General features: G+C 48.9%; 1 protein-coding gene across 2 annotated transcripts in view; it reads right to left on the reverse strand.

Moving 5' to 3' along the window:
• Positions 1 to 695: 695 nt before the first annotated feature.
• The window catches only part of ATP1A1 (ATPase Na+/K+ transporting subunit alpha 1), a 28,903-nt gene continuing 3,024 nt past the window's right edge, over positions 696 to 26,574 (reverse strand). For both annotated transcript variants that reach the window (XM_032881343.1, XM_032881344.1), the window contains exons 2-23: positions 19,190 to 19,294; positions 18,439 to 18,498; positions 16,447 to 16,650; positions 15,316 to 15,429; positions 14,904 to 15,038; positions 14,695 to 14,812; positions 13,964 to 14,232; positions 13,280 to 13,478; positions 12,913 to 13,022; positions 10,915 to 11,049; positions 10,205 to 10,397; positions 8,695 to 8,870; positions 7,552 to 7,688; positions 6,593 to 6,743; positions 5,898 to 6,066; positions 5,605 to 5,759; positions 5,139 to 5,262; positions 3,962 to 4,107; positions 3,740 to 3,870; positions 3,377 to 3,478; positions 1,429 to 1,520; positions 696 to 1,051 (exon numbers count right to left, since the gene is read on the reverse strand). In XM_032881343.1, coding sequence (XP_032737234.1) covers positions 1,023 to 1,051; positions 1,429 to 1,520; positions 3,377 to 3,478; positions 3,740 to 3,870; positions 3,962 to 4,107; positions 5,139 to 5,262; positions 5,605 to 5,759; positions 5,898 to 6,066; positions 6,593 to 6,743; positions 7,552 to 7,688; positions 8,695 to 8,870; positions 10,205 to 10,397; positions 10,915 to 11,049; positions 12,913 to 13,022; positions 13,280 to 13,478; positions 13,964 to 14,232; positions 14,695 to 14,812; positions 14,904 to 15,038; positions 15,316 to 15,429; positions 16,447 to 16,650; positions 18,439 to 18,498; positions 19,190 to 19,294 — 3,054 coding nt within the window. In that variant the 3' untranslated portion in view covers positions 696 to 1,022. The remainder of the gene's footprint in view (positions 1,052 to 1,428; positions 1,521 to 3,376; positions 3,479 to 3,739; positions 3,871 to 3,961; positions 4,108 to 5,138; positions 5,263 to 5,604; positions 5,760 to 5,897; positions 6,067 to 6,592; positions 6,744 to 7,551; positions 7,689 to 8,694; positions 8,871 to 10,204; positions 10,398 to 10,914; positions 11,050 to 12,912; positions 13,023 to 13,279; positions 13,479 to 13,963; positions 14,233 to 14,694; positions 14,813 to 14,903; positions 15,039 to 15,315; positions 15,430 to 16,446; positions 16,651 to 18,438; positions 18,499 to 19,189; positions 19,295 to 26,574) is intronic.

The following is a 26,574-nucleotide window of genomic DNA, read 5'->3' on the forward strand; positions in this document are numbered from 1 at the left end:
TCTGCTCCCTCTTTGAAAGCAGGCCTTCTCAGACTTGACCCCGAAGTAAACAGATCTCTTACCTTTTTTTCTTAAGTGCCTTCTGGCACATAAGCGCTTTCTGAAATGGAGCCATTTGCTGCCACACTGGGAACAGGCTATGTGAAAAAGGAAGCACGTGTGGAGACACACATGCCGCTGAGACGGTGGGCACGGGGGTTTCTGCCGCTCAGACCCACCGAGGCCTCACAGTGCTTGAGGCGTTGTGGCAGGGACCCGAGAGATGGCAGGTGGGCTGAGGGCTGGGACCAGGCTGGCAAGAGTGTTATTACACCAAGTGACTTCATCTTTCACGGGACATGTTTTCCCACCGAGAAGCAGAGGATCGGCAGCAGCTGGGGTTACACCCCCCCCCCCCCCCCCTGAGGTGGCCCCTGCAGGAGAGAACAGGTGGGGTAAGGCCATCTCCTCAGAATGAGAGGGAGCCTGGGCAAAAAGTTTCCCCTGAACAGTGGTTCTCCACTGTGACTGTGACTCCAAATTGCCTAGAGAGCCGAGGAAGCCAGATGGCCAGTTAGCTTTGGTTCAGGGGGTCTGGGGCTGCCCAGCTCCCCAGTTCCCAGTGGGTGCCGGGGAAGCTGCTGGAACTGGGCTGTGTGCTCGGAGAGATTCACTCAGATGTCCAGGCCCCAAAAGGGAGGAGGGCACGAGACAGATTCCGTTATAATAGCCATCTTTATTTGTAAAAATCCAGATATAAAATGTATTCTTTCAGTCTTTCCAAGTTTTCCTTTTTACAAAAACAAAAAGGCACATAAAAACCATCCCCGCTGTCATTCCCATAGACGAGGTTTTTCAGGCAGCCCTCCCCCCTCCCCCCCATATAGCTACATGCTTCATTCCGGGACGTCTCGCTCCCCCACATGCTTCGGTGCTTTCCTACCAGGGTAGAGTTCTGAATTCCAAGACTGAAGTACACAAAGGGGGTGGGGGTGGGTGCGAAGTGTGTGGCGCGATGCTCCGCGGCGTGCAGGACACAGGGTCTAGTAGTAGGTCTCCTTCTCTACCCAGCCTGGAGGCAGCACAGACAGACACATGGCAGTGAGGCCTCCCAGCTCTAGTACAGTGGGAACGACAGGGAGCGACCGGGGGTGGGGGCTGGGGATGGGGTCACCCAAATTCAATACTGGGCTTCAACTGTTCTTATTGCGAATGTTTCTAGAAAGGACTTGTTAATTGGGAAGATGGCTCCAATTTCTGACCAGCTTCCCACTCTATCATATTGGGTTTGAGTTCCATTCAAAATAGGATTGCTTCTGAAAGCCTTTGGGGATGGTACTGTGGCTGTAGGCAGTCTGGGTTGCCTTAGCCCACCTGACTGATGCAACAGAAGTCACAGAACTACAGCCTCCCCCACACCCCTGCTAAAGCTAAAAGGTCTGTAATTACCTCCAGGGCGTCGCCTGATGATGAGTTTTCGGACTTCATCGTACACGAAGATGAGAAGAGAATAGGGGAAGGCACAGAACCACCAGGTAGGTCTGGAAGGAGAAGCAGGTGCCAGTTTAACCCGTGAACACAATTCAAAGGCAAGAGAAGGTATATCACAGTGACAGTGGAATAGTCTGGAAGGAGCCAAGCACGGTCACAACCAACCACTAAGCCCTTAGTGTGGACCACACGGCAGGGTCTTAGGAAAAGAACACTGCTCCCTATGCCCAGGGCCTAAAGAGAGGCAGGGCAAAGCCAACCACAGACTTTCTTCACAAGTCCCCTTCCCACCTTCAAGTCTGGTTTTTGTAATTTGGTTTGTAGGAGGAGTTGAGATTTTTTGTTTACCATCCCACAGCAAAGGCACATTTTCTTTCCTCCCTTTCCAAATTTTAAGAAGCCTGAGAGTGACCTGTGTCTATGTCCTGGTCTATGTGCAGATCAAGACTGCCAGTGTGGGTCAAAACCAGTTTCTCTATCCCTTGCATTCAGTCAGCTGTGTGTTGAATCCGGTGTTGGGGAACGAAAACAGCTGAGCTCTTAACAGAGAGCAGAGGCCTTTGGGAGCCTGGCGGACCACAGCCACAGTCCCCAGCCTGGAGACAGGCAGCTGGGGCAGCCTTGTCAGAAGGCTGTGCTTTCCTGACGACCAGCTCCTGCAGTCAGTGCTTGAGGGAGGCTGTCCCAAGACAGAGGCCTGGCACTCTCCTCTTCTTCCTGGTGCGAGGCATCCTCCTCCCCAGCTAAGAGAGGACCTCCTGTCACTTAGCCACAGAGTAACTAACCCACCTTTCGAACTGAACAGAACCTGTTCAGGAGCAAGCTCCCTAGTCAGAACAAAACATGGCCTGAGGCACTACTCCATTTCAGTGACTTTCCATCTCAGCCTTTTGGAGAGCTGGGTTCTCCTACCCTCTTCTCCACAAACAATGGCTCAAGTTGATGGGGCAAGCCTTGTCTAAGTTGCATCCTCCTAGTGTACGCCAGCTCTGTGTAAGGTGCTGCAACAAAGATCCTATAACCCATGCCTTAAAGATTACAACCTAGTGGGGAGCAGAAATAACAAGTAATACCAAAGAAAGGTGCAGATGTACGTGTCCAAGAGAGCAAGGATCACACAGGGCTAGCTCCAGGAGATAGGCCCTCAGGCACTCTCTGGTATCATGGGGTGGGAGGGAGCATCCTTACCAAGGATCCATGCAGGGAGAAAGAATACTGAATTCCCCTAACGGAAGCTTGGATGGCTACAAGAGAAGGCTGAAAAGACAGGCTGGACAGTAGCAGACAGATCCCTGGACGCCAGGCGACCCTTGCACAGAAGGGATGTCTGTATAGACCCAGCAAGATGCTGGTGAGGCCCACAGGGCTTGGCTCCTTCAGAGATGGGGTCAGGTTACTGCAATTCACGCTTCTGATAAACCTGTGTTTTTCACCTACAGGGTTTACCACCAAGTCCCTCACTGCTCCAGGCTGGTGGGTTTCCTTTGGTCTACTCTACCCATGACCCACCTCCAGCCTGCTTCTCCCGCCTCCTTCCTTTGAGAACAGAGGATTCAGGGGCCCACAGAGGTGGGGGCTTGACAGCACACACAGGGGCTAGGTAAGTAAATCAAGATGTGAACCCCGTCCCCAAACCTCAGAATACCAATGGCAAGTGGGACTGTTGCTTTGGGGGTCCCGAGCACTCTCGCAGTTAGCTGGCGAGCCATCCCAAGGTACCAGAGCCTGTCTGGCCTGATCTCAGCCAAATCCTAAGCACCCTGGTCAGTCCTTCCTGATTTCCAGTGCAGAGGAATTCTTGTACAGGCCACCCCAAACTCCTAAAAACAACAGCTACTAGTGCATGTCACGAGGGAAGTCCCACTTCTGTTTCATGCTTTGGGGAGCTGGGTGAGGAGCGACTTACTTGAGGGGGTACATCCTCAGGGCAACACCCATTCCAGGGCAGTAGGAGAGGAAAGCAGCAAGGGCCGTCTCTTCAAAGAGGCCAAATATTAAGATCTTGTTCCTAAAATCAAGAAGACAGAAAGCTTAAGAACACAAACAGAAGCTTATGTTCTAACACTGTGCAACAGCAGATCAATGTCCTTATGTATTCGTTGCACTTAGGAACTGCAGGGCAGATGAAAAGAAACGCTGGAAAATCACATAAATTCGTGCCAAAGGAGAGATTCCAGAAACTGCCATGTGCCTCGGACCGGGATCTTACAAAGCGCTGAGGGATCACCAGAGCCCTGGGGTCTGAGGGCCCCAACTGTCCTCTACTCACTTCATCCCCTGTTGGAAGACAGAGTTCCTCCTGGTCTTACAGATGACCAAATCAGCCCACTGCACCACGACGATACTGACAAAGAAGGCTGTGTGGCAAGTGAACTCCACGATCTTCCTCTGTTCGTAGGTCTGAAACACAAAAGGCAGACAGATTAGCCCGGCTCTTGGCCCTCACGGCTGGTGGCCTGAGGAGCTCCCCACTGGTTAGGCCCTCACTTACCCACTGCTGCCCGTAGCTGTCTTCCACATCGTTGATCCAGCGGTCATCCCAGTCCACGCGGATGCCCAGCAGGTGGGTCGGGAGGAAGCCGTTCTCAGCCAAAATCACAAAGTACGTGAAGAAGCCGCCCAAGGCCTGGATCATACCTGCAAGTGTGGGAAACAGTTCTAACCTGGTTCCAGGGCGCCCGCACACTTGTCTGACCGCCCGCACACTTGTCTGACCGCCCGCACACTTGTCTGACCGCCACAGCAGGCCCAGGATGGTACGTATTAGGGGCTGTCTTTGGCACTGGTTGGGAGAGGAGGGGGAGGATGGAGGACCCCAGGGGCACAGCCCTCGCCCAGCAGCCTCTTCTCATTTTTGAGTCACTGTTTTAGAACTTTAAAAGGGGAAGACACACAGGCCTTGCTCTGAAACACCCACTGCTGTCATATGATCATGTATCTACCAGGGCAGAGTCTCTTTAGGGGAAAAAGGCTTCCCTATTTTTTAAATTTCTGCTACAATGTGACTTTTCCCATCTCTGTTTTCATATTCCTGAACCTGGCACCTTCTGACCAACCGCCCCCCCACTCCCTTCAGGACCCTTCTTCCCTGGCATCTGATCCCACCACAACACCCTGAGTTCCTCAGGGCCAGGTTTCATCCTATGCTCTGGCCCTCGTCCCCATTAGAGTTAGGTCTTCCTGGTCATTAGCCAACTCCTTGTCAGCAGCTGTTAACCAGTATCTGCCGTATTTCCACCAGAAAACTCCTCTGTTCCTCTTTACATAAGTTCAGTGATGTAACCCATTGATCCAAAGGCCTGGGCTGCTCCTGGTGGCCTCACCGGGTTCTCCTGAAGGCCACTAGGCAGAACACGGAGGATCAAAGGGCATTTTCACTGCCCATCCCCTGAAGACCACCTGTTAGCTGGTCATGCTTCAGGTACTGTGGGAATCAAGTCTTGGGGTGGGGAGAATGGGGGTGCAAGGCCCTTTGGTGGTGACCCGCCCGCCAAACCTTCAAGCTCGTGCAATTTCTTCAAAGCCTAACTCTCTACCCAAATTAGTGACTGACACTCTATCCCCAGGAAACACGGCCTCTGAATGGACTGTGCCTGGCATGAGAAACTAAGCCTATCTGAGGCCTCCCCCCATGCTCTCCTCTCAGGGCCAGGGGTGCGGCGGCTCACCGATCTGCCCGTAGGCCATGCTGATCAGCCGCTCATTCACAAGCTTGTCCGTTTTGGGGTTTCTGGGCTGTCTCTTCATGATGTCGCTCTCAGCTTGCTCGTAAGCCAGGGAGATGGCAGGAACCTGGGGGAGAAGTATAAAAGCAGTCAGATACCAGGAAGCTGACAGCGTGAACATTCTATTATAAAGTCCTTGCCACCCTCCCCTTTAAAACTGGTTTTCATACCATGAGATGCTATAACCAGTCCTATTATAAAACAAAACAAAACAAAACAAAACAAGACTTCCCTTTCATATAATGTTGCTATCTGATAGACGGGTGTTGCCAGCTGCCTCGAGGACTGGGAAACGCTGCTTTCTGGGGGCTGAGGCCGTGACACGCGCCGGGTGCCCATACGCCCAGCCTGACTGGGTGTTGCAGCACCGGGTGAGAGAGGGCCTGAGGCTGCCACGCCAGGCACTTACCATGTCTGTGCCCAAGTCAATGCAGAGGATGGTGACGGTCCCCAGTGGTAGTGGAATGTTTGCAATAATAAATATCAGGAAGGGGGTGATCTCCGGAATGTTACTGGTCAGGGTGTAGGCAATGGATTTCTTCAAGTTATCAAAGATCAGACGACCTGGGAAAGCCAAGAGGTTGGCTTTTTTATTTTTTACTGCAGAGGATAAGGGGATGGGCAGGCTAGGAGTAGACACAGAAGGGCAGTATTGGGATGAGGTTTTGGTGAACGCTCTTAAACACAGTGCTGCTCTCTCACCTTCTTCTACTCCAGTCACAATCGATGCGAAGTTGTCATCCAGAAGAATCATGTCGGCAGCTTGCTTAGACACGTCGGAGCCAGCGATCCCCATAGCAACCCCAATGTCTGCCTTCTTCAGGGCCGGAGAGTCGTTCACGCCATCGCCAGTTACAGCCACGATAGCCCCCTGCCGGAAGAAGGGGGTGCGTAAGAGCCCTGAGATCCGGGGGTGGAGGCACACCAGGCACACACCTCAAACTGCCTCTCCTCGCCACGACCCTGCCCCTTTCCTCGGAGACCCTCAGCAGGCTCAGAACCAGCTTAGCCAAGATGCCACCCAGCCACCAGCCACCCACAGAATTAAGGAGTGCTGAAAAACGGATCCCCTCCCCATACCAACAAGGGCTTAAGGACTTCTCAAGGGATGGGACAGGAGTCTCCTGCCGTTCACATCCTCTAAGACAAGGCAAGCCTGGACTGGTCTTCCAGGCCAAGTGTGGAGCCTGACTCTGGGCCACAGTGAAGACGTGTGTGGCCAAGTACGGGGCTCTTTTGGGTCGTTATCAGGTCCCCCTGCCCTGAAGGCACCTGCAGCCTCTTTCCGGCACACAGGCAGCGAGTCTAAGAAAAGCTGGGCCATGTTTCCGGCCCTGGCACTATGATCACGGGGATCAGCAGGGCCTGAGAGAGCCTGGCCCTGGCTGCCTGCTAACCTGTCTCTGGCAGCCTTCCACGATGATAAGCTTCTGCTGAGGAGAAGTCCTGGCAAACACGATCTCCGTGTGGTACTTCAGAATGTCATCCAGCTGCTCAGAGGTCATGTCCTTCAGGTCGCTTCCATGCACCACACAGGCCTTGGCGTCTCTAGGATTGGGATGGGAAGAAAGGTCCCCCACTGCTTCACCCGTGTGGTGCTCCTCACCACAAAGGAAGGTTCTACTACACGGGAGGCTTTGTACGACAGCCCAGGGTTAGACGCGATCTTCCCCATCGCGTTAGAGCTACCATCTGGGCAGTAGTCCGCAGGTTACAAGCATGTTCCTACATACTAGATCTCGTTCGAGACTCACCACCACCTGTGGGGCAGCCTGCCTTCACCTTCCTTAGAGAGGACATGTTGAAATGACAGGACCAAGTTCTAGACAGGAGATCAAACCCTCTCGTAGCCCAATGCTGGGGGAAGGGGGCCCCACACTCCAACGGAACACCAGAACAATACCGCTTCGTCGCTGTTGCCTTCTGTACTGTCCCGTCCAAAGTCCTTTTTGGCCTGAGCTACCTGGACAAGTTAGCGTGGCCCTGGAAACGGACTTGGTGCGAGGTGTTGGGTCGCATGCTCTGTGGTTAACAGCATGAAACTGAAGGCTCGACTACAGAGTGTACCATATGACAAAGCTTCAGCTTCCCTGCTCTGCAGCGTGGAACTAATGCCCACCTTCACACATTACTGCGTCAGTGCTAAGAATATGGAAGCACCACCCAAGTGTTGGCTACGATGACATGCTCTCACTGAAACCTTCCCCTGGGAGGACAGGTTGCCTTCTGGAACTGCAGGGGCCTTTCCTATTCAGAGCAAGCCCAGAAGCACATCATCATGGAACCAAGCTGATGATCCCCAACCACCATCATTTGCACATTCAAGGCAGAGCAGGCTCTGAGTTTCCTGCCTTACCTGGGGTTCACCTGGCTCACTGGGATGTTGAGGCGGGCAGCGATGTCTTCCACGGTCTCGTTGCCTTCTGAGATGATGCCTACACCTTTGGCAATGGCTTTGGCTGTGATTGGATGGTCTCCAGTGACCATGATGACCTGGAACAAGAAACAGGGCAATTTATTTGAATGCAACTGCCTAAGCAGGCAAGAAGAAATATTAAGGATGCTTCATCTTGGAATATCAAAAAGACAGGACTGCAAACCTAAAATGGGTAAACGTTAACCAAAAATACAAACATGCACCTGTTTATGAAAACACAAAGCAACATCCAGATCCTATCTTGGTATAGGACAAGATGTATAACGTCTGTTTTTCCTTTTATTACACAGTCACAAGAAAACTCAAATGTACTAAAACCAGCCAAAAAAAAAAAAAAAAAAATCTGATGCTGATGGGACTATAGGGCAAAAGTGCCACATACTGCCTGGGGAGCATCCCCAAAGTGGCTCAATTTGGGGAGAGAACATAAATACGTAGAAAGAATTCAAATCTTGTTGCTGCTTTTCTGATCTGATGATTATATTCAGAAGACTACACTTACGAGTATAGTCAAAGTGGTGGGGGAGTTATTTTTACAAAGCTTTTCAGGGCGGTATTACCAACAAGAATGAGAGAGTGGAAACAAATCAGACAGCCAGCACCAAGGCGGGCTCAAAAAACCACCCATTATCAGTGCACTTGAACAATGTTCCGTGACTTAGAGAGACAGATACAGAGGACACCAAACATTCATTAAAAAACCAGTTAACTGAAAACGGAGAAGACCTCCTGTTCGCTACATGAAGTAGATCAATTTAGAACGCGAGTATTTCAAATTTAAGACCTTACGCCAAATCTTTTTGCCCTTTTCAATGACTTTCAGGCTTCCGTTTGTTCCCCCCCAAATGTGTTTTTTTTTTCTTTTGAATCCCTCATCTGCTGTCTACACCAACATTTTAATACCATTTGGCCTTTTCTAGTGGTAACCAAAGCTTTAGAGATAAGAAACTCATCCTTCCAGTGAGAAAATGAGCTGGCCACATGGCTCCCGTGGGGCCACGTGACTAAGCAGGGAGCCCCGAGGCACGACAGTGATGTCAAGGAAGCACACTACACACTTACCTTAATGCCAGCACTGCGACATTTGCCCACAGCGTCAGGGACAGCGGCCCGCGGAGGGTCAATCATGGAGATGAGGCCCACAAAGCAGAGGTTTTCAACAGGGAAGTTCACATCATCTGTGTCAAACTGGAACCCTTCAGGAAACTGTTCATCAGGCAGAAACAGGTGGCAGAAACCTGCGAGGGCGGGGTGGGGTGGGGGGGTCTGTGAGGACCTCAGTGCAGGCGACAGCCCAGGACAGTAGCCACCGGTCATTCGGATGGTCTGCCTCTGGCTCCAAGCTGAGTTTAGAATATTGTTTCGAGTTTTAAAGCCGTGAGGTTTTATGTAACAGGTACAGATGCTATGGAGTCAGAAAAACCATGCAAATGACAGAGGCCATGGCCAAACCTCAGCGGAAGCACCCTGTCCAGCGCAGAGAAGACAGACAAGGACAGGACTGCTGGGCACTGGGACTGCAGGCTTCTAGACCTGCCACTCAGATGTTTGGATTGGGCAAATCACGTCATTATTTGTCTCTGCTTCTTTCTTTAGAAAAACTGAGCTCCCATCTCTGCTTGCTTTTCATCTAACCACAATTCATCACTGCCCACCAGCAAGAGCCAGCCTGCCAGCCACGCTGAGGATAAATACGAAGCAGACACATTCTGCCCGAGGTGCTTATCACACAGTATCACTGCTGCAAGATCAGGACATTCCAGAGGCTCCCGCAATGTGGTATGAAGGTTACAATGTTCCTTAAAGTGGTAGGAGGTGGCAAGTAGGTTCGAGGAAGAGAGAACGCTTCTACTCTGGGCCCGCAGACACGGGGAACGGGGAAACAACACTGGACAGTGATTTTTCAGTGAAGAGAGACTTATGAGAGAGACACCTCAGATCGGATGAGGGAACCAGAGGACAGGCCCAGGCAATCAGCTCTGGGTTACTAAGCTAAGTGGAACAGGAGTACATCAATGATGGCTTTTTACCTGTCCACCTCCAAAAGAGTGCAAACATCTCTTTCTCAACTACATTGTACAATGAGTGTAACATACTTCTCGCCTGCCCTCGCTGACCTACTCGGAAGGACAGGTGGCCCTCTGGGTGAAAAGTCTGCAGCCACCGTCATTTGTGAGCGGACACGCACGGTCCAGTGTAAATTCGCAACTGTTGGGCCAGTCAGGAAATGATTTTACTCTAGGCATTAATTTTAATTTCATTAAGTTTGTAGGTCATAGTCCTAGCAACAAAGGTTTGATAATAAAGCTCCCCCCGCTTTTTTTTCCAGGCAAACAGAACTGACCAGCCCGAGACCAAAGGTCTAAGTACGAATCGGAAGCAGATCAACAGGGTTTTGTTGCTCCGAGGCCCCCAACAAGTCTCTCCAAACATCTCTTCAGCCCTTCCTATTTTCAGAATAGTGGGGCAGATCGAGGAGGAGGAGAATCTTCTGGAAAGGCTCAGGGGAGGTCAGGACACTGCAGAGGCAGACCAGACCAACAGCCGTGCGGCTGGCCATCCCCGTCCGTACCTAGCACGCGCTCTCCGAGGCCGCCGAGCTCCAGGTAGGCGTTCTGGAAGGCGTCCTTCAGCTCCTCATCCAGGGGCTGCTCCTTGCCGTGCAGGAGGATGGAGCTGCAGCGGTCCAAGATCCTTTCCGGGGCGCCCTTCATCACCAACAGGTGTCGGGGCTCAGACGTGTTGGGGTTCTTGTGGATGGACAGCTATAAAGGACGGTGGACACATGAACACCGGTGGCTGCAGGGAGCTCAGCTCACCTACTGCTGAGAGTGTCAGGACAACCACCCAGGTCCCCTACTTCTTAACTTCAGTGTCCCACACCTTGTCGCATTCTTTGAATGCTACCCGAAAAACCAGACGGCGAGGTTGCCCTAAATCCCTGGCCTGTGTCCCTACGGAAACCTCTCCTGAAGGGAAAGTGGAACAAAAGGACAGCCCGTCCGTGGATGCCTCGCCCCCTCCCCACAACCCCTCTCCAAACCATAAGTACACCAGAGGGCCCCAACACGTCAGGAGAGGGTTTGTTTTTCCTACCGAAACACAAGTTAGCATTTTCTATACCTAATTCAGGGTCAAATGTAAAAGCTCACAGAAGTTGGGAGAATTCACATTTTTTGAAGCCATTTAAGCTTGTAACATTTCAAATGGGCAAACACTCTCCTTCTGGCTTCCAGCCCTCCCCGCCTGCCCCCTGGGCTGCCTGTGCCACCGCTAGGCCACCTGGTACTTGTTGGTGGAGTTGAAGGGGATCTCCACGATCTTGGCGTATCGCTCTCTCATCTCCTTCACAGAACCACAGCACAGCTCAATGCATTTCAAGAGCGCGGACTCCGAGGCATCGCCTGCCACTGCCCGCTGTGAACAGAGATGTCACCGGTGAGTAAGCCTGCAGCGCACCACTGAACACCTGGAGAGTTCGGCAGATGTACTCCGAGCTTGTTCGAGGTGGAGGACAGGGCGGGCGAGGGGGAAGGCAGGGACCAGCCTCCCTCGGCTCAGACACACCCCAGCCTCCTCCTATCTGCCCACCCGCCCCACCCCAGTTCCAGCTCCCAGTAGAAGAGGGGTGCCTGAAGGGGTTACCCACCCTTGAGAGGAGCATTACACACTCTTCTAACCTACTTTAGCCTGTTTTTTTGGTTTTGTTTTGTTTTGTTTTAATCTTCCCCTGTTGCAAGGTCTCAAAGCCAACACTATTCTGAAGGATGTACTCCTGGTTGTGAACCTGAAAATACCAAATGAGAGTCCAAATATTTACAGCACCTACAACTTAGAAGAAAATCCCTTCAGTTCCCAGGACTGGGAGCAAACTGTCTGTGTCAAGGGCAAAATAGAGGGCTTTAAACATTATTCAACTGTGCAAAATTATCTTGGCCTGAATGGTGTGAATGGAAAGCTATTATTAGCTCCAACAGTCATATAATCAGCTAACATTTTAAGTTAAAGTCCACACTTGAGGTAACACATACTTCTCTTTTGTGTGATATACTGGGACCCACTAAGAACATTTTTAGGTGTAGCCAACTTTTATGTAAACACTTGAGAACTCCGACTGCTTTAGGACTGCACAGGCAGATGAAAAGATTAATGCTCATAAACACAGTAGCCCCATTTAGTAAGAAAGGTGGCTAGGTTTGTTAAGAAATGTGGAATCAGTGGAATCATTTTTAACAAAGGCCAGTTATTAAAGCACAATAGAGCAGCATGCCTTTTGTGGGGGGGGGGGTGAAGGAGGAACAGTAATAATGCCACTGACACAGCCCCGCCCCTGAAATAGTCAAATACAGGCCATGCTCCCTCTCTGGCACTTTTAAGTGGGGAAAGATCTGATACCTATTACATTCTATGCTGAAAACCTAGAAGATTTCCACTTTGAGGTAAGGAAATACATGAAAGCAGGCATCTCAAGTTCTATCCCAGGATAAACAATATCTTCCTCTAATCAACATTAATTCAATGCCGAGAACACCTACTTCAAAGGATACAGGGGTCCCATCTTCCCAGGAGAAGCCCTCTCAGTTCCATCTAAGTGCACCTTCCTTCTCTTGGACAGCCTGGTCTCTACCCAGAACCACCCCCAGCAGCCCTGCTGAGAACAGGAGCCCAGAGGGCCTCCTCACACGTCTTCCGCAGCCTCAACAACCCTGTGCAGCTATGACCTTTCCAAGATTGTCTCCACAGGCAGCACAGTGAAACCTCAGTCATTTCGCATTTCACATGAATTCCATGAGCCTGAGCTTATTTTTGCATCATTAGTAAGCAAGCGGAGAACAAATAAGATAAGAGAAATAGCTGGGCTATTTTAAGAAAATAAATGGCTTAAGGGATTTACTGGAATCTACTGTATCCTAATATGCAAATACGATTATCGAGTCACAAAAGCAGCCCTCACTGTCTGCTAGGTTAGCAGATATCATACTCAGAGTGGCAAAACTGGGTTTTACTCATTTGGTTTCTCACGGTAAAGACTGCTTCCCACTTCTGGTCAGTTCTTACAGCAGAGTCCCTCTTCTTGAACCTCTGCAGACTGCAAGTAACCCTCAGGGCTTTGGGACCCCCAGACAACACTTCACAAGGAGGGTGTCCCATAAGGAACAATCCCCTTACAGAACCCAGAGGGCACATGCTTTCTGAAGGAAACACTCAGGTGGTGGTTCTTGTGGGGTACCTACACCCCCACACGGCGGCCTAACAGCAAACAGGAACTCCTGAGCATACCTTAAGGATAGGTAGGTTTTCCTGGTTTGCCTGAAACACCGCCCTGTTACAGAGACCTGCAATTCTGGACAAAGCGAGCCAGGTGGCTGAACTCTTGTCAAATGAGACACCTGGCAGAGGCAGGGAAAAAAAAAAAAAGAAAAAGAATGCATTACCTCTGTATTAACATCCCATAAAAAGGGAAATGTTTCATCTCATTTCCCAACTAATGAAACTAGTCAGGTTTCAGGGCAAAGTCAAGAGAAATCTCAAACCCACTCCCTTAACTCCTTACCAAAGGATAAAAAACAAAAACAAGAACTAAAAAAAAAAAAAAAAAAAAGCCACATGAGGTGAGGCTATGGTGTGGGGTGGGCCTGGGCCTTACCACTCTGATTCTCTGTTGTGTCGGCTTCATGGATTTGATTGTCGAACCACATGTGGGCCACTGTCATCCGGTTCTGAGTCAGAGTTCCAGTTTTATCCGAGCAGATGGTAGATGTGGACCCCAAGGTCTCCACGGCTTCTAAGTTCTTCACTAAGCAGTTTTTCCTTGCCATGCGTTTGGCAGTTAGGGTCAGACATACCTAAAAACCATTAGGAAACAGATTATTTCAATCTCAACAAGAATGGAATTCTATAGAAACTCTGGGTACTCCCTAATATGGAAGATGCTGGTCTAAAATTAAACCTCTCCGGCCATCCTCTGAAGTCTGAATAATAATGGGAACATGTATAGAGGGTTCCCCTCTTCTCATAAAGCAACAGATTAAGAAAAGTGAAAATAGCCAGGATTTACCGAATTATAGTGCCCCTGCTCACCCCCCTAATTCTCCTTTGTTATACTGCTGTGGATCATGTGACCAGGTCAGATCAAGATTTAGGCCTATTTAGGCTTTGGGGTTACTATCTTCCATGTAAAAAACACGCCAAGCCTCCCCGCTATCTAACCCTACCATGCACAAGCACGTGCGATCAACCCTGAATCAGCGGCCACTGTCACTTGGGGGGAGGGGACGGTTCTCAGGTGCCAGCGGATGGAAGAGTGCACGGTTTTCCCCGAGCTGCTTACCGTGACAGTGGCCAGCAGACCTTCGGGAACGTTGGCTACGATGATGCCGATGAGAAAGATGACGGCCTCAAGCCAGGTGTACTCAAGGATAAGAGAAAGGATGAAGAAGGACACACCTAGGAACACGGCCACACCCGTGATGATATGGATAAAATGCTCAATTTCAGCAGCAATGGGAGTCTGTCCTCCTTCCAGCCCGGAAGCAAGTGTGGCAATTCTTCCCATCACGGTGCGATCCCCAGTGTACACGACAATGCCACGCGCGGTACCTTAAAAAAGAAGGGAGGGGGAATTGTACCATGTTTCATCAAAGAAGTCACAGCTTTTGGATGATTACCTGTCATGGTTAAAAAAGAGACAAAACTACACGCTTCCAAGGGCCAGCTCTTTGGTGGGTTATGCACAGTTTCACACCACGGAGACTCTGGCGAAGGGCATTATATCCAGGAGCAGGACAGCAGCTCCCAAGGCCACTGCCAGGTTAGCACGCCCAACGGTAGAGGCGTGTGGGAGGTGGGGGGTGAGGACAGCCAGCCAGCCAGCCCCCAGGCTTCCAGAGCCTTCCTGCCAAAGACTGATCCGCCGCATCTGCTGTGCTTGACCACAGCAGTCAGACAAGGGGCCAACAAAACCAGAACAGGAACTGTGTTTCTGGTTTTTGTTGTTGTTATTGATGCCCAAGATAAATAGCACGCTGTGAACAGAACAGCGCCTTAAAATGGTCTGTCTACCTTCCACACAGTTGGTTGAAAAGAAGGCAATGTTCCTCGTTTCCAGGGGGTTTTCATTTGTGAAGTCTGGAGACCTAGTCTGGGGCTCTGATTCACCAGTGAGTGAGGAGTTGTCCACCTGTCCGTGAGACAAGTAAGAGGGCTGTGTGAACGCACGCCGGGCCGCCCTGCGCACTCCGCCTGAGCCCTGGGGACCCCACTGAACCCACCTTGCAGCCGTTGGCAGAGATGATTCTGAGGTCAGCAGGAATTCGGTCCCCTCCTTTCACTTCCACCAGATCCCCAACTACAACTTCCTCTGCGTTAATGCTCATTTTTTCACCATTTCGAATCACCAGGGCTTGCTTTGGGAAAGAACAGTTTACACTATTCAATCAGAGAAAAGAGGCTGCCAACAAGGACTGGGTAGTGTTGAAACAAGAAAGCCAAATTCCAAAGGAATCTCTAATATGAATTATACAAGTACACGACAAGGAGATTATTGATCTATTTATACAAGTTACAAAAGCTTGCTGGGTTATCTGCGAGGTGGCCCTCCTGTTCCCATCAACTCAGAAACCTTAGCTCCACACTAGCTCTCATCCCCGGGGGTCTCAATGGAGAGGGCAAAGCAATCGGTACCTGGGGGACCATGTTTTTGAAGGATTCCATGATCTTGGAACTTTTAGCTTCTTGATAGTAGGAGAAACAACCAGTTATGATGACGACAGCTGATAGTACCACACCAAGATAAAGCTAGAAGGGAACAAATAAGTTAGAGCCACAGGGTTGTAGTAAGGAGCTGGGAATATTCACTTTTGACCAAATAAAAACCAAATTTTTAACAGGTCAAGGCTTCAGAAATAAATACAGAGCTCATGTCTTCAGATTTATCTTCCTAAAGACTGAGTATAGGAGGGTCAGAAATGGGGGTCCCTGAGACATATGGTCCGACACCTTGACTGACTTTTGAAATGTTCTACATGTATCAGTTTCTCCCACCTTATTAAAATAAAGATCTTGTGAGGTGCCTGGGTGGCTCAGTGGGTTAAGCCTCTGCCTTCGGCTCAGGTCATGATCTCAGGGTCCTGGGATGGAGTCCGGCATCGGGCTCTCTGCTCAGCGGGGAGCCTGTACCCGCCCTCACCTGCTTGCCTCTCTGCCTACTTGTGATCTCTGTCAAATAAATAAACAAGTAAAAAAAAAAAAACAAAAAACCTAATATAAATAAAATAAAGATCTTTTCAAAACAACGCTTCAGGATGTGCATTACGGGCCAACAATAAAAGCCGTGCTCTGTGTCGTGTGTGGCGGCCGGCCCCGGGCCGGGACCTGCACAGAGTTGCCTGTTCACTGCAGCCACATGCACGGTGAGGTCCAGCTTGTAAGAGCATCTAGAAGGTGGGAGATGGAGAGACAAACTGGAAACGAAGAAGGAAGATGGATGGGCCTGGAAGGCCATAGTTGCTAACACTGCTTTCCCTCATGTTTGTTTGCTTTTAAAGACTTCCGTGAGAGAGGGAGAGAATCCTAAGCAGACTCGTTGCTGAGCATGGAGCCCAGTACGTGACCTCACGGCCCGGAGATGATGACTTAAGTGGAAATCAAGAGTCGGGAGGATGCTCAACCAACTGAGCCACCCCGGTGGCCCTCTCCCTGCTGCTTAAAATGATCAGCGAACCGGTGGTAACCAGTGGACGACAAGGGAGTGGCAAGGACGAGAAGGACGCCTCACGCACACTTAGTGATCTAACTGGGCGCTACAGGACTCACGTTATCATTTTGAGGTTCCTCCTCCGTGGCCGCCTGGATGCCGTAAGCTAGGAAACAAAGTATCGCTCCGATCCATAGTAACATCGAGAAGCCCCCGAAGAGCTGCCGACAGAACTTGACCCACTCGGGGGTGGTGGGAGGCGGGGTGAGCGCGTTGGGGCCGTCGCGAGCCAGGATTTCCGCAGCCCGAGCAGTCGTCAGGCCCTGAGAAGCAGAGGGATGGCAGTTAGACGCACTGCCCCAGAACGCACAAGCGCAGGTATCTACCAGCTAGCTTGAGAGCCCCAGCAATGGGTTTGGGAAGAAACAAAATCCCCCAAGCCAGAGAACCTATAAAACCCAGCAAGTTCTGATAAGGACCGTCTCCTGGTCCGGCACACAGCTGTCCAAGCTTCCTGAGGATCCTACAACGCCCAGACGCATTTTAAACGGATCCATGCATAGATCTGCATCCAGTCTGATCTAAGTTAGGTAAGGGACGCAGGCCAAATGGTCTTTTTACCAAAAAGATATAGCAGTGTTAACTCATCGATTCAGTTTTGCAAAATTAAGAGCTTTGAGTTCTTTTGCATGCTGAATCTGTCAGGGATGGGAAAAAAGAAACCCTCTGTAAGCATCAAAGAAAGAGAAAAACCTTCCCTGTAGGAATCCAACCTGTGAATGGTTTAATAGCCAAGTTTTCAGTATAAAAGTCTACCCTGGGAATGGTAACTAAAAGGACTGTCTGGCTGGGAGGGTTCACACAGGTGCACATTCCAGCCCACCCCCAGGAACCTGCCAGCTTCAAAGTATTCACTGAAAAAAACCTCACTGCACTAAAGCCTTGTGCTGCTCTAAATGGGCCTTAAAACCAAGATACGTGGATGGCACACAGTAGATACAAAGCTCCTATGACGAGGGGAAGAAAATGTGATTACTTTCATATTATCAAAATACCCAAGTGGGGGCGGGAGGAGAAGACAAAACCCATGTCTGCCCAAAGTATCTGTTAATACAGAATTTGTATTCATGTTACTTTAAATATTGGAGTTACCTAGGGAGTATGAGGAACAGGGAGATGAAAGCCAGGCAATTAAGAGAAAGTGAGGACTTGGCTGGGACCCTCCCTCAAGTTCCTGGCGGTACCTCAGAACAGAGTAATGGACACCCACCATCCGAGCGCTCCGCGTGTGCTGGGCACGGAGGCCGGGGCTACCCTCACTCTCCCGAGGCCCCTTTCCCAGGGGTTACTACAAGGGAGAACACGTGCTCAGCCGCCCAACAGTGAGCGGCACCTCCATCTGGGAGTCAGGCCTCCCCTCCGAGCCCAGGGCACCCATGCCAGCAGCGCCGCTGACAACTTCTTGAGGATGTGTTGAAATAATGGCTTCACGGTGGCTGGCACCCATGTGAGTCCCCAGAGTTTTTACATTTTGCACAGAAATAACAAACTGCACCCTTCCCCAACTGTTTACTTTTATGTCATTCGTGTGGCAAATTTAATACCAGGTAACAAGGACCCACAACACAGGCTTTGCAGAAAGATTACTTTAAATGGGGTAAAAAGACAAGTTTTGGATGAATACTAGAATAACCAAGGTTCTGGAGCAATGGAGCTAGATGGCAAAAGTGCAAAAACTGAAGTGCTGAAGATTCACCTCACTCAAACATTCAATTCCATGTCATGAACACAGAAGAACAGAGACAAAGATCTGTAATTGAAAGGTCAAGGAAGGAGCGCGGCTGTGGAGCCACTCCATTTCAAATCCGGGTGCTTCCCCTGGTTAGATCTCACCTGTTATAAAACGGGGACAATAATGTCCACTTTCAAAGTTGTCAGGGGCCAAGAAAATACTAAAGAAGAATCCAAAAGCCTGAGCTTCACCTGGGGCACAGGGGATACTCAGAGGGTGCCTGTCACCCTTCTCCTCCCAGAGGCTCCAGGCTTAGGTCTGTGACATGGGAGAGAGGCCCCAGGGAATGATCCTGTACAAGTGAGACATGACAACATACTCGACTCAGGTCTGTTCCATATTTGCGATGAAGTTCGTCAAGGCTAAGTTTATGGTCATCCTAAGGGGAAACAGAAAATGAAAGAATTAAACACTGTTCCACGAAAAAAAAGGTCGGAGGAAAACATTAATGTCACTCCTGGCAGGTACTGGCTCAGCTCAGCTAACAGGCTTTCCTTCCCTCGCAATGCGGGAGGCCTCTCACAGATCCCCAGCGGCTCGGAAGCCGCACAGCCCTGTGCTAAGAGCCCGCCCTGGAGGATGGTGGAAGCTGTGGGACAAGCCCCTTGCGACCCTCCACAGCTTCAGGAAGGGCCAGGAGTCTTGGCTCTGGAGGGAAACCTTGCCGGCCTTCTTGGATGACCAGCACGTTCTAGACAGGCTGTGTCGGCGGAAGCCTCCACAGCTGGAGGGGCTCGAGGTCCCCCACTGTCTGCTATCATCCAGAAACAGAGAAAAGTGGAGGCCCCCCTGATATCAACCACAGTTCCTTCTGTGGACCTTTGGTTATGCCAGGGCGGTGGATAACCTTCCCAACGCTCCAACAGCCTGGAAAGTGAAATTTTCCATATTGACCTCTACGGCTTGGTAAGGTCTGTAGAAACAACCACAGTAATGGCTTCACTTTTCAAATAAAGCTTCTGACTGAAGGATTCGGGGGGCGGGGGGAGGGGTGGATATCGAACACCCAACAGATAGGATTCAATTAACTTACAAGGAGAACAGAAAGCAACCTGCCTCCTAATACTCACCATAGAAACTTCTTTCTTCAGTTCATCCATATCCCGCTCTTTCTTCGCCTTCTTCTTGTCACCATGCTCTGAAACGGCTGCGGGTTCATATTTATCACGTCCGACCTACAGGAGAATGTGGGAGAGGTGAGGCTGTGTATGATGAACACACGGCAGACTGTGGAGCAGGGGATTTCAGCAGGTTTTAGGACGGCCAACAACAAGACAGTACTCGTGGAAACACACGGGAATGTAGGTGCACAAACCACAAACTAAACAAGAGCGACTACGATTTTAAGTACTGCGTGTGCACGACACGCCATCTGCGCCCAAGGGTATTAAGACCAGGGTAGAAGTCACGGGAGCCACAGAAGGGTCCCGCCAGGCATTTCCATTTGGGGTGAACAGGGAGAGGGTGGTGCAGCCGAAATCTCTGCACCACCCCCTTCCATCCATCCCACTGAGAGAATGCAACCTCTTGACATTAGTAACTGGGGTGCTGATGCCTCCACGTTCTGAACCAGCCAAGTCCAAGTTAGACTCCTGCCCTCTACCTCCCAGCAGCCATGCATCCTCGGGTGAGTCCCTGACTCTCAGGCTTCTGCTTTTTCCTCCCTAGCATGAGAGAATCGCTGTGCCTACCTCCATGTAGTGTTTTCTGGGAGAACCAATGAAACAAAACCCTTAGATGCAAGTCACTTTTATCATTACGTTTAAATTCTCAGCTTTGCCAAGAAGCCATTAAAGATCCAATTTAATTTTTTTTAGGTCTTACATAAGAATAGTGACCTGTTCATCTTTTCTTATATGTAAAAAAAGAAGTTAGCCTAAGAATTCTTAAAGTTATTTAAATAAAAGAGAGAGAGAGGAAAAAAAAGTCCTCTCCCCAGTCTACATCCCGAAAATAAAGCCCCCAAATGAAAAGTCCCTGGAAATGTTTTGACATGAGCAGGGAGGAGGAAAGCACGTGCATTATCACACAGTTCACAGGATCCACCTACGCCCTCGTGAAAACTGGAACAGTTTTTAGAGAAAATGGTGAGTCTATAGTTTAAATTTAGAGTGTTCCACATACCCCTCCCCCCACTCCGTTTAAAATGCTGGAGCTTATCTAGACAAAGCCTGAACTTGGTGCTTCAGAGCTTGGTCAGCTCAGAAGACGCCCTCCCTCCAGACACCCCCACCCCACAAACTGCCTCCCGTAACTGCCACCTTAGAGGGAGCAGGGGAAGGAGAGAGCAGCACTTTTCTTAAAATGGATGCTCTGTCGTGCTACTGCTCCATTATCTTGTAGCTCTCCCTTACTCACTTCCAACTAGCAGAAGTGCACTGCTAGCTATGAAAGCAATTAACTGAGAACCTGTGTCCAGATCAAAATTTTACTGTGCTTATATAAAAAAAAAAAAAAGAAAAGAAAACAACAACAACAAAAAAGGACACAGGTGTATCTCAGTCACAGCCAAGATGGCTGCAAATAAAGTACAACACTCACTTGACTTTGGAAAACATCCTCTTAAGACTCTAAAGAGAAATCCTGCCCCAAATGAGTTGGTGCGGCCCACGAGCAGAGACATTTTTATTATTCATGCTGTTCAACTCCTGTGGTTCCTTCTGCAGTGTTCCTTGACTAACTTCTCCCACCAGAGTGGAGTTCTTTTGTTTCTATCTTATCTGTTAAGAATGAAGCAGGTCTAAAGATAGTCAACATTCTTGAAATTCTCTCCACTGTGGAGCAACCACATTTGTAAGTGCCTCTTTGCAGAGAGCCCTCCGTACCAGTGTTAAAATGGAAAATAATCACACACTGAAAGCAAACACACAAATAAAACAGAAAGAAAGGACAGGGCTTCCACCAGACAAGAACCACAGCCTGAAGTGGGATTTCTTTCCCGTATTTAATGGGAAAGCACATCACTTAAAAATCATTTTAAAGGCATTGACTAGGGAATCTCTAAAAGACTATGTGGTCAGTTTGTATTGACTTTTAAAAGAGAGTTCACAATTTCTCTTTTAAGCAAGATATCATTAATGCAAGTTTAATTTAAATATGTGAAAACCAGATTTAAAAAATTCCTCTGCCTCACCACCTATATGCTTGATGCTCAGACTTTCAGTATTTTCCACTCCAAAAAAGGAGGAGAGAATGATTAAGAGCGAGAGGCCCTGGACAGGTTCCAAAGTTGTATCCCCATTTACAGAAAAGTATGCTGCCTCCAGACTCAGTTATCAATGGTTAAATTGGCTGGGAGTTTGATTTCCTAATAGCTCCCATCCTCCCTCCTCATCAATTCATGCTATGTAAGGCCGAGTTTTAAATGAGGACATCTGTGAGAGAGACATGGCAAGTATTAATATGTGGAATTTCTTCTCCTTTAAGATCTTAATTTTTTCAATGGGCAATGTTTGTCCAGAAGACCAGACGTCTTTTACAATTCAGTTCTTCCCTACAAGTAAAACAATGATTTAATATCCGCTTATTGTGACAGAAACGAATTATTTCTTAAGTCTCCATTAAGACTCGATTATCATAGATTCGAAGCAGAAAAATATGTGTGTTTGTGTGTTTGGGGTAGAGGGAGTATAGGGTGGGATGGTGAACAATGCTAAAAATTGGGTGAGACAGCATTTTCTTTATTATCTCCTTTAAAAACATTTGGGAAAAATGAGAGAAACATGGTTTCCCCAATTGACTACAAGAACCTTTCCTGCAGGTTCTGGGCAGTGGGCACACATTCTTACTTCTTCAATCAGAAAACTCAGATCACTTCTCCTACACCCACCATGCTCTCTGCAATGGCACCCCCTCACACACCCCAAGGTCTCTGAGGGAGGATACAATGGGAAGCTCAAGGTTCCCATGAGGCCCCACATAAATGAGACACTGACTAGTGAAAATGATGAAGTGAGTTAGGTTCTGGTTTGTGTGTGTGTGTTTTTTCCATTGCTAATTTAGGAAGTGGGAGGTCACAAGGAGGGCAGGGGCGTGCCCAGTGTGACACGGCTGAAAATGGGTCCTTACTTCATCCAGTGCTTCCCAGGGATTCCATTCTCCCAAAGATGCCCTAAGGAATTCTGCTACTGTTGGATCTGAGCAGTGGGCAAAGGTACCCAGGACATGGGAAGAGAAAACTCTCGACAAGAGAAACCAAGGTGAACACAAGTATGAGGTTCCATCATGTAAAAACATGGACCACCCCCTAGATGTGCTCCTTTGTCTCTGTCAGTAACAAAAAGCCTAAAGAGGGGACCCGTCCCACCACAGCAACAGATGGCCATGGGGGCAGCCGGCAGTTCCATGAGCTTCAGACTTCTAGAACTGCTGAAGCTGCCTCCGGGCTACTGGGAAGCTCTGGACATCCATGCCCTTTCAGCCAGCATCGATGTTGTGGTTGAGGTAAGCCACCACCCCGCCCCCCTGCCCCGCCGTCCTGGATGGCTGCGGGACCCTCAACAGTCAGCCTCAGCTGCCTGTCCCTCCGGACGGCAGTAACATTTGGTGTGATGACTGAAGAGTCTAGAAGGCATTCTGACCATCTGATTAATCAAGGGGCTGCTGTCAAGCCTGAAAACAAAACACCTAAAACCCGGTATGCCTGGTCTAAAGCCTACACACAAACTAATAAAGCTTTGGACCAGCAAGGGGGCCAGAAGGGGCGCTATGCCTTCCTTCATGTGGGGGGAAAAGCTGGGGGGGGGGGCGCACGGGCTCTTCCCATCTTCCCGGGATCGTGCATTATTAAATCATGCTCAAACACAACGGTGTACTTAGAGGTACTCTGCAAAGCACGGGACCATGGTTATTATAGAACTGGGTTTTAATTAACATATAAATTACTGCCATCCCTCGCCTCCTATGAGAACCCCTTTCAACCTTAAAAAAACAACCCATTCGGGGTATTTTTTTAAATCTCATCAGTTAAAACTTAAAGTATCAGAAACGATCAAGCCCAGTTCATTACAACCCGGAGTTGCGCCTAAATGACTAAGTGGTTTAGTTTACGTGCAAGGAATTTTCTAGCCGGGGACCCAGGGCTCCGAGGTGGCTGTGGCCAGGGCTGAGGGAGGACACACACTGCCTGAATACTGCAGCTGCTCTGCGCCTGGAGCAGCATTTAGGGCAGTTAAAGAATGAATTGCCTTCTTCTGCAGGAGGTGACCCAGGGGACCACCACGCACGCCTTCATATACCTTGTCACTCACCTGAACATGCAGCAGGCTAGAGAAGGTCATGGAGCAAAGCCAGAGCAATGGGTCCCTTCATGAGATCAGCTCAGGACCTCCATACTTGGACTGTAGCCCACCCAGCTGGGCATGGGGAGAACCCAGCTCCAGCTCTAGTCAACAGGCTCCCTCAGCCTCCCAAACAAACTAGGCTTAACCTTCCTCCCCAATTTCTTAAGGAAATTCTTAAGGAGCTTGCCAGCCCGCCTGACCTGCAACAGTGTACACCCATAATCAAAAAAAATATTGTAGAATGTCTAAACAATCTATATACTTTAGATTTACTACCTCTTTTAAAATTCTTAGTTCTAATATTCTTAGTTCTTTCAGTGATTGAAAAGAAAACAAAACAAAACCCAAGCCTGTTTTTTAACTGGGGTTAACTCAGTTAACCTCCATCATTAGGCACCGGGTTATGAAGAGTTAAAACTTTCTGCCTGTTCCTTCCATCCGCTGCCCACCTCACCCCTTTTCTTATTTTACAGAGCTCTCTTTGGCTAGTGCTACTCAAAAGATACTGTCAGTTCGAGAGACAAGGATTACTAGCTGGCACCAGCGTTCCAAGGGGACTGAATAAATTCCCAGTCATCATTCCTCAGTTGGTACACGAAGCGTAGGGTACGAAGTAAACCAGCTGGCAGGCTGAAGAGGACAAAGGCAGCACAAGGCTCCAGACACAGGTCACCCGAACTCAAACAATAAAACCAATATGGCCCCACGGAAGGATCATGTGGAAGATGTAAGACAAACAGAAAAGGATATCGCCCCAAAGTGCCCAAGGGCCCTGGCCACAATGACAGCCTGGAAAAATAAATCCGACACCAAGACCCACTGATCCCCACAACTGACACTCTCCACTTTCAGGCCCCCAACAATACAAGCCCCAAAGACAAAGCACCAGCCACCACGAACCAACGCTTTGGGTCACTACTAGAAAACATGAAACAGTTGTTACTCAGTAGAGTTTGGATAAAACCAGATTCAGAGAGAATTAATATTCAGATACAATTCATTGTAGAGTCACAAAGGAAGAAAGGAATGAGGTGTACTGGCCCCAATTCCCAAGGCTCAGGACGCAAATGAAACCTGAGAAAAACTGCAGGGTGGGTGGGTGGGTGGATGGATGGGGGCTCTCTTCTCACTGATCGAATTTGCTACCCAAACATCAGTCAAATAAATGTGAAGAACTTATTGTGGATTCCTGACAACAGATTTCAGCACAACTAATGAGGTGAGTCATATGCAAAGAACAGTCTCTCTGAGATTCCAGCCAAAGAATACACTTCCTCTCATACACTCAATTCATAGCAACGTGAGAAAGTTCAAACCTGACTTGGTTACGTCTTCTCTTCCAAAAATACAGAAACGAAGGAGAGCGTAAAAAAAAAAAAAAAAAAAAAAAAGCCAGTGGGCTTTCAACTTCTCTTTGCTTTGCATTATCCCTTACTGGCCATGTATTTTCAGAGTAACCCAGAACTGGACAGCTCTGGCAGCGATGGGGAAACATTCTGCCCAGCGTCATGCTGTCCAAACGCAGCCACTCTGATTACTGTGAGCCCATCTGATCTGACACTCGTGTTTCTTCTTCTGGCCTGCTAGCTGGCAGAGAGCCCTGGGCAGCTAGAAGGCACCGCAGCACAAATGTTCACACTCCCTTCCCATCACAGAGGGTTGAAAAGCAACCCCTCCCCCCCCCCCCTTTTTTCTTTCAAGTCTTACAAAGACTTAAAAAAAAAAAGTCAAGTTCCTTGCTTGAAAAGTGAAAGTAGACGAAAGCTCTAAGATGCTGTTAAATTGGGAGGTCAGCAATGTCGAGGGATACTTCCACTTGGCTTTCCTTTAGAGGGTAATTAATAGTAGTTCCTATTATGTTTCCATCCTTAATATGTTTTTCACTTGAAAGAAAAATTCTTGTCTGGTTTTGGAGGCCTTAAGACTAACCGATGAACAGGAAACCTATAGTTTATAAAGATCTGATCTTCTCTCCATGCCAAATCCTTGGTAAGCCTTGACCATAGCTGTGATATGTGCCTGCACTGCACTCACTTTCGACAGAACAGAGATGACTGCATTTGGTCCTGGGGGCCAGAAGCCTACTTAAAGGGCCAGCTGAAAACCTGAAGCTTGAGGGCTTAAAAAAAAAATACACACACACACACACACACACACACACACACACACACATATTTGTTTTTACCTTTTCGTTTTAAATGAACAAACTAATTTTTCTTACTTTTGCCTACAAAATCCTTCAAACAGTTAAAGCCTTTATCTCATTCCTAAGTTTGGATATCTTTAAGACAACACAGCCTGATTTTGAACAGAAAGTCACTGAACTGTTAATTTGTTGCTAAAATAATCAGGAAACAAGGACTTGGAAAGGTTCTGGATGGAGCATGTTTGGGTACCACATCTATTGTGCTTTCTAATTCTGGGTTCACTTTTTATTTTTAAATGAAACTTAGTGGTAACACTTCCAGTTTACAAGAAGATGGGTGGGGGTGGGGAGGAATGTCACCCTCTGTACCAAAATGTACACCTTTCTTCAGTTTTAGCTCTCACCTGAATGTGTATTTACTGAATTTTTTAACCTCCCCTGCAGGGTGCGGGAGGGAGGTTACAGGGGTTAGCCTCCTCTCAGCCTCCTCATTTACAATGCAGACCTCCCCCCCTTCCTTACCCTCCCACCCAAAGGTGAGTCACTAGAGTGTTACAAACTTACTGGCAGAGAACACTACAAATTAACAAATAGTAAGTTACCAAAAGAGGATACACCCTCAGAACAGGGTACAGAAAGAACCCTGAGCCAGAACTGTCACACTCACACACTGAACACTTCAGAGGCAAAAAGAGTGTGATGCAACCCGGGCCCTCTGGTCCGGCCCCCTGGCTGGTCAACAGTTCCTCCTGTAACCGCTCTCCACTTGCTCCAGGCCAGGCCCGGGCAACTTTCCACTCTGAGGACTCTGCCTTCCGATGTTTCCAGTCTAAAGTACTCACTTTATAGCGGCCAGAGGGGATTTAGTCACACTTTCAAGTTGAGCTCCCAAAGGGCAGCTGATAATGTCACCATAGGATTTCTGCTGACATGTGTATCCCTTGTGCAACCTTCACCTGAAATCTTTTTCCCCTGGCTCCTCTTGAAATCACCACCCATAAGCTAGGATTTATTTTCCAGGTAACTA

This window comes from Lontra canadensis, unplaced genomic scaffold (genome assembly GCF_010015895.1).
Source record: "Lontra canadensis isolate GAN:19392208 unplaced genomic scaffold, GSC_riverotter_1.0 scaffold75, whole genome shotgun sequence".
NCBI lineage: Eukaryota > Metazoa > Chordata > Mammalia > Carnivora > Mustelidae > Lontra > Lontra canadensis.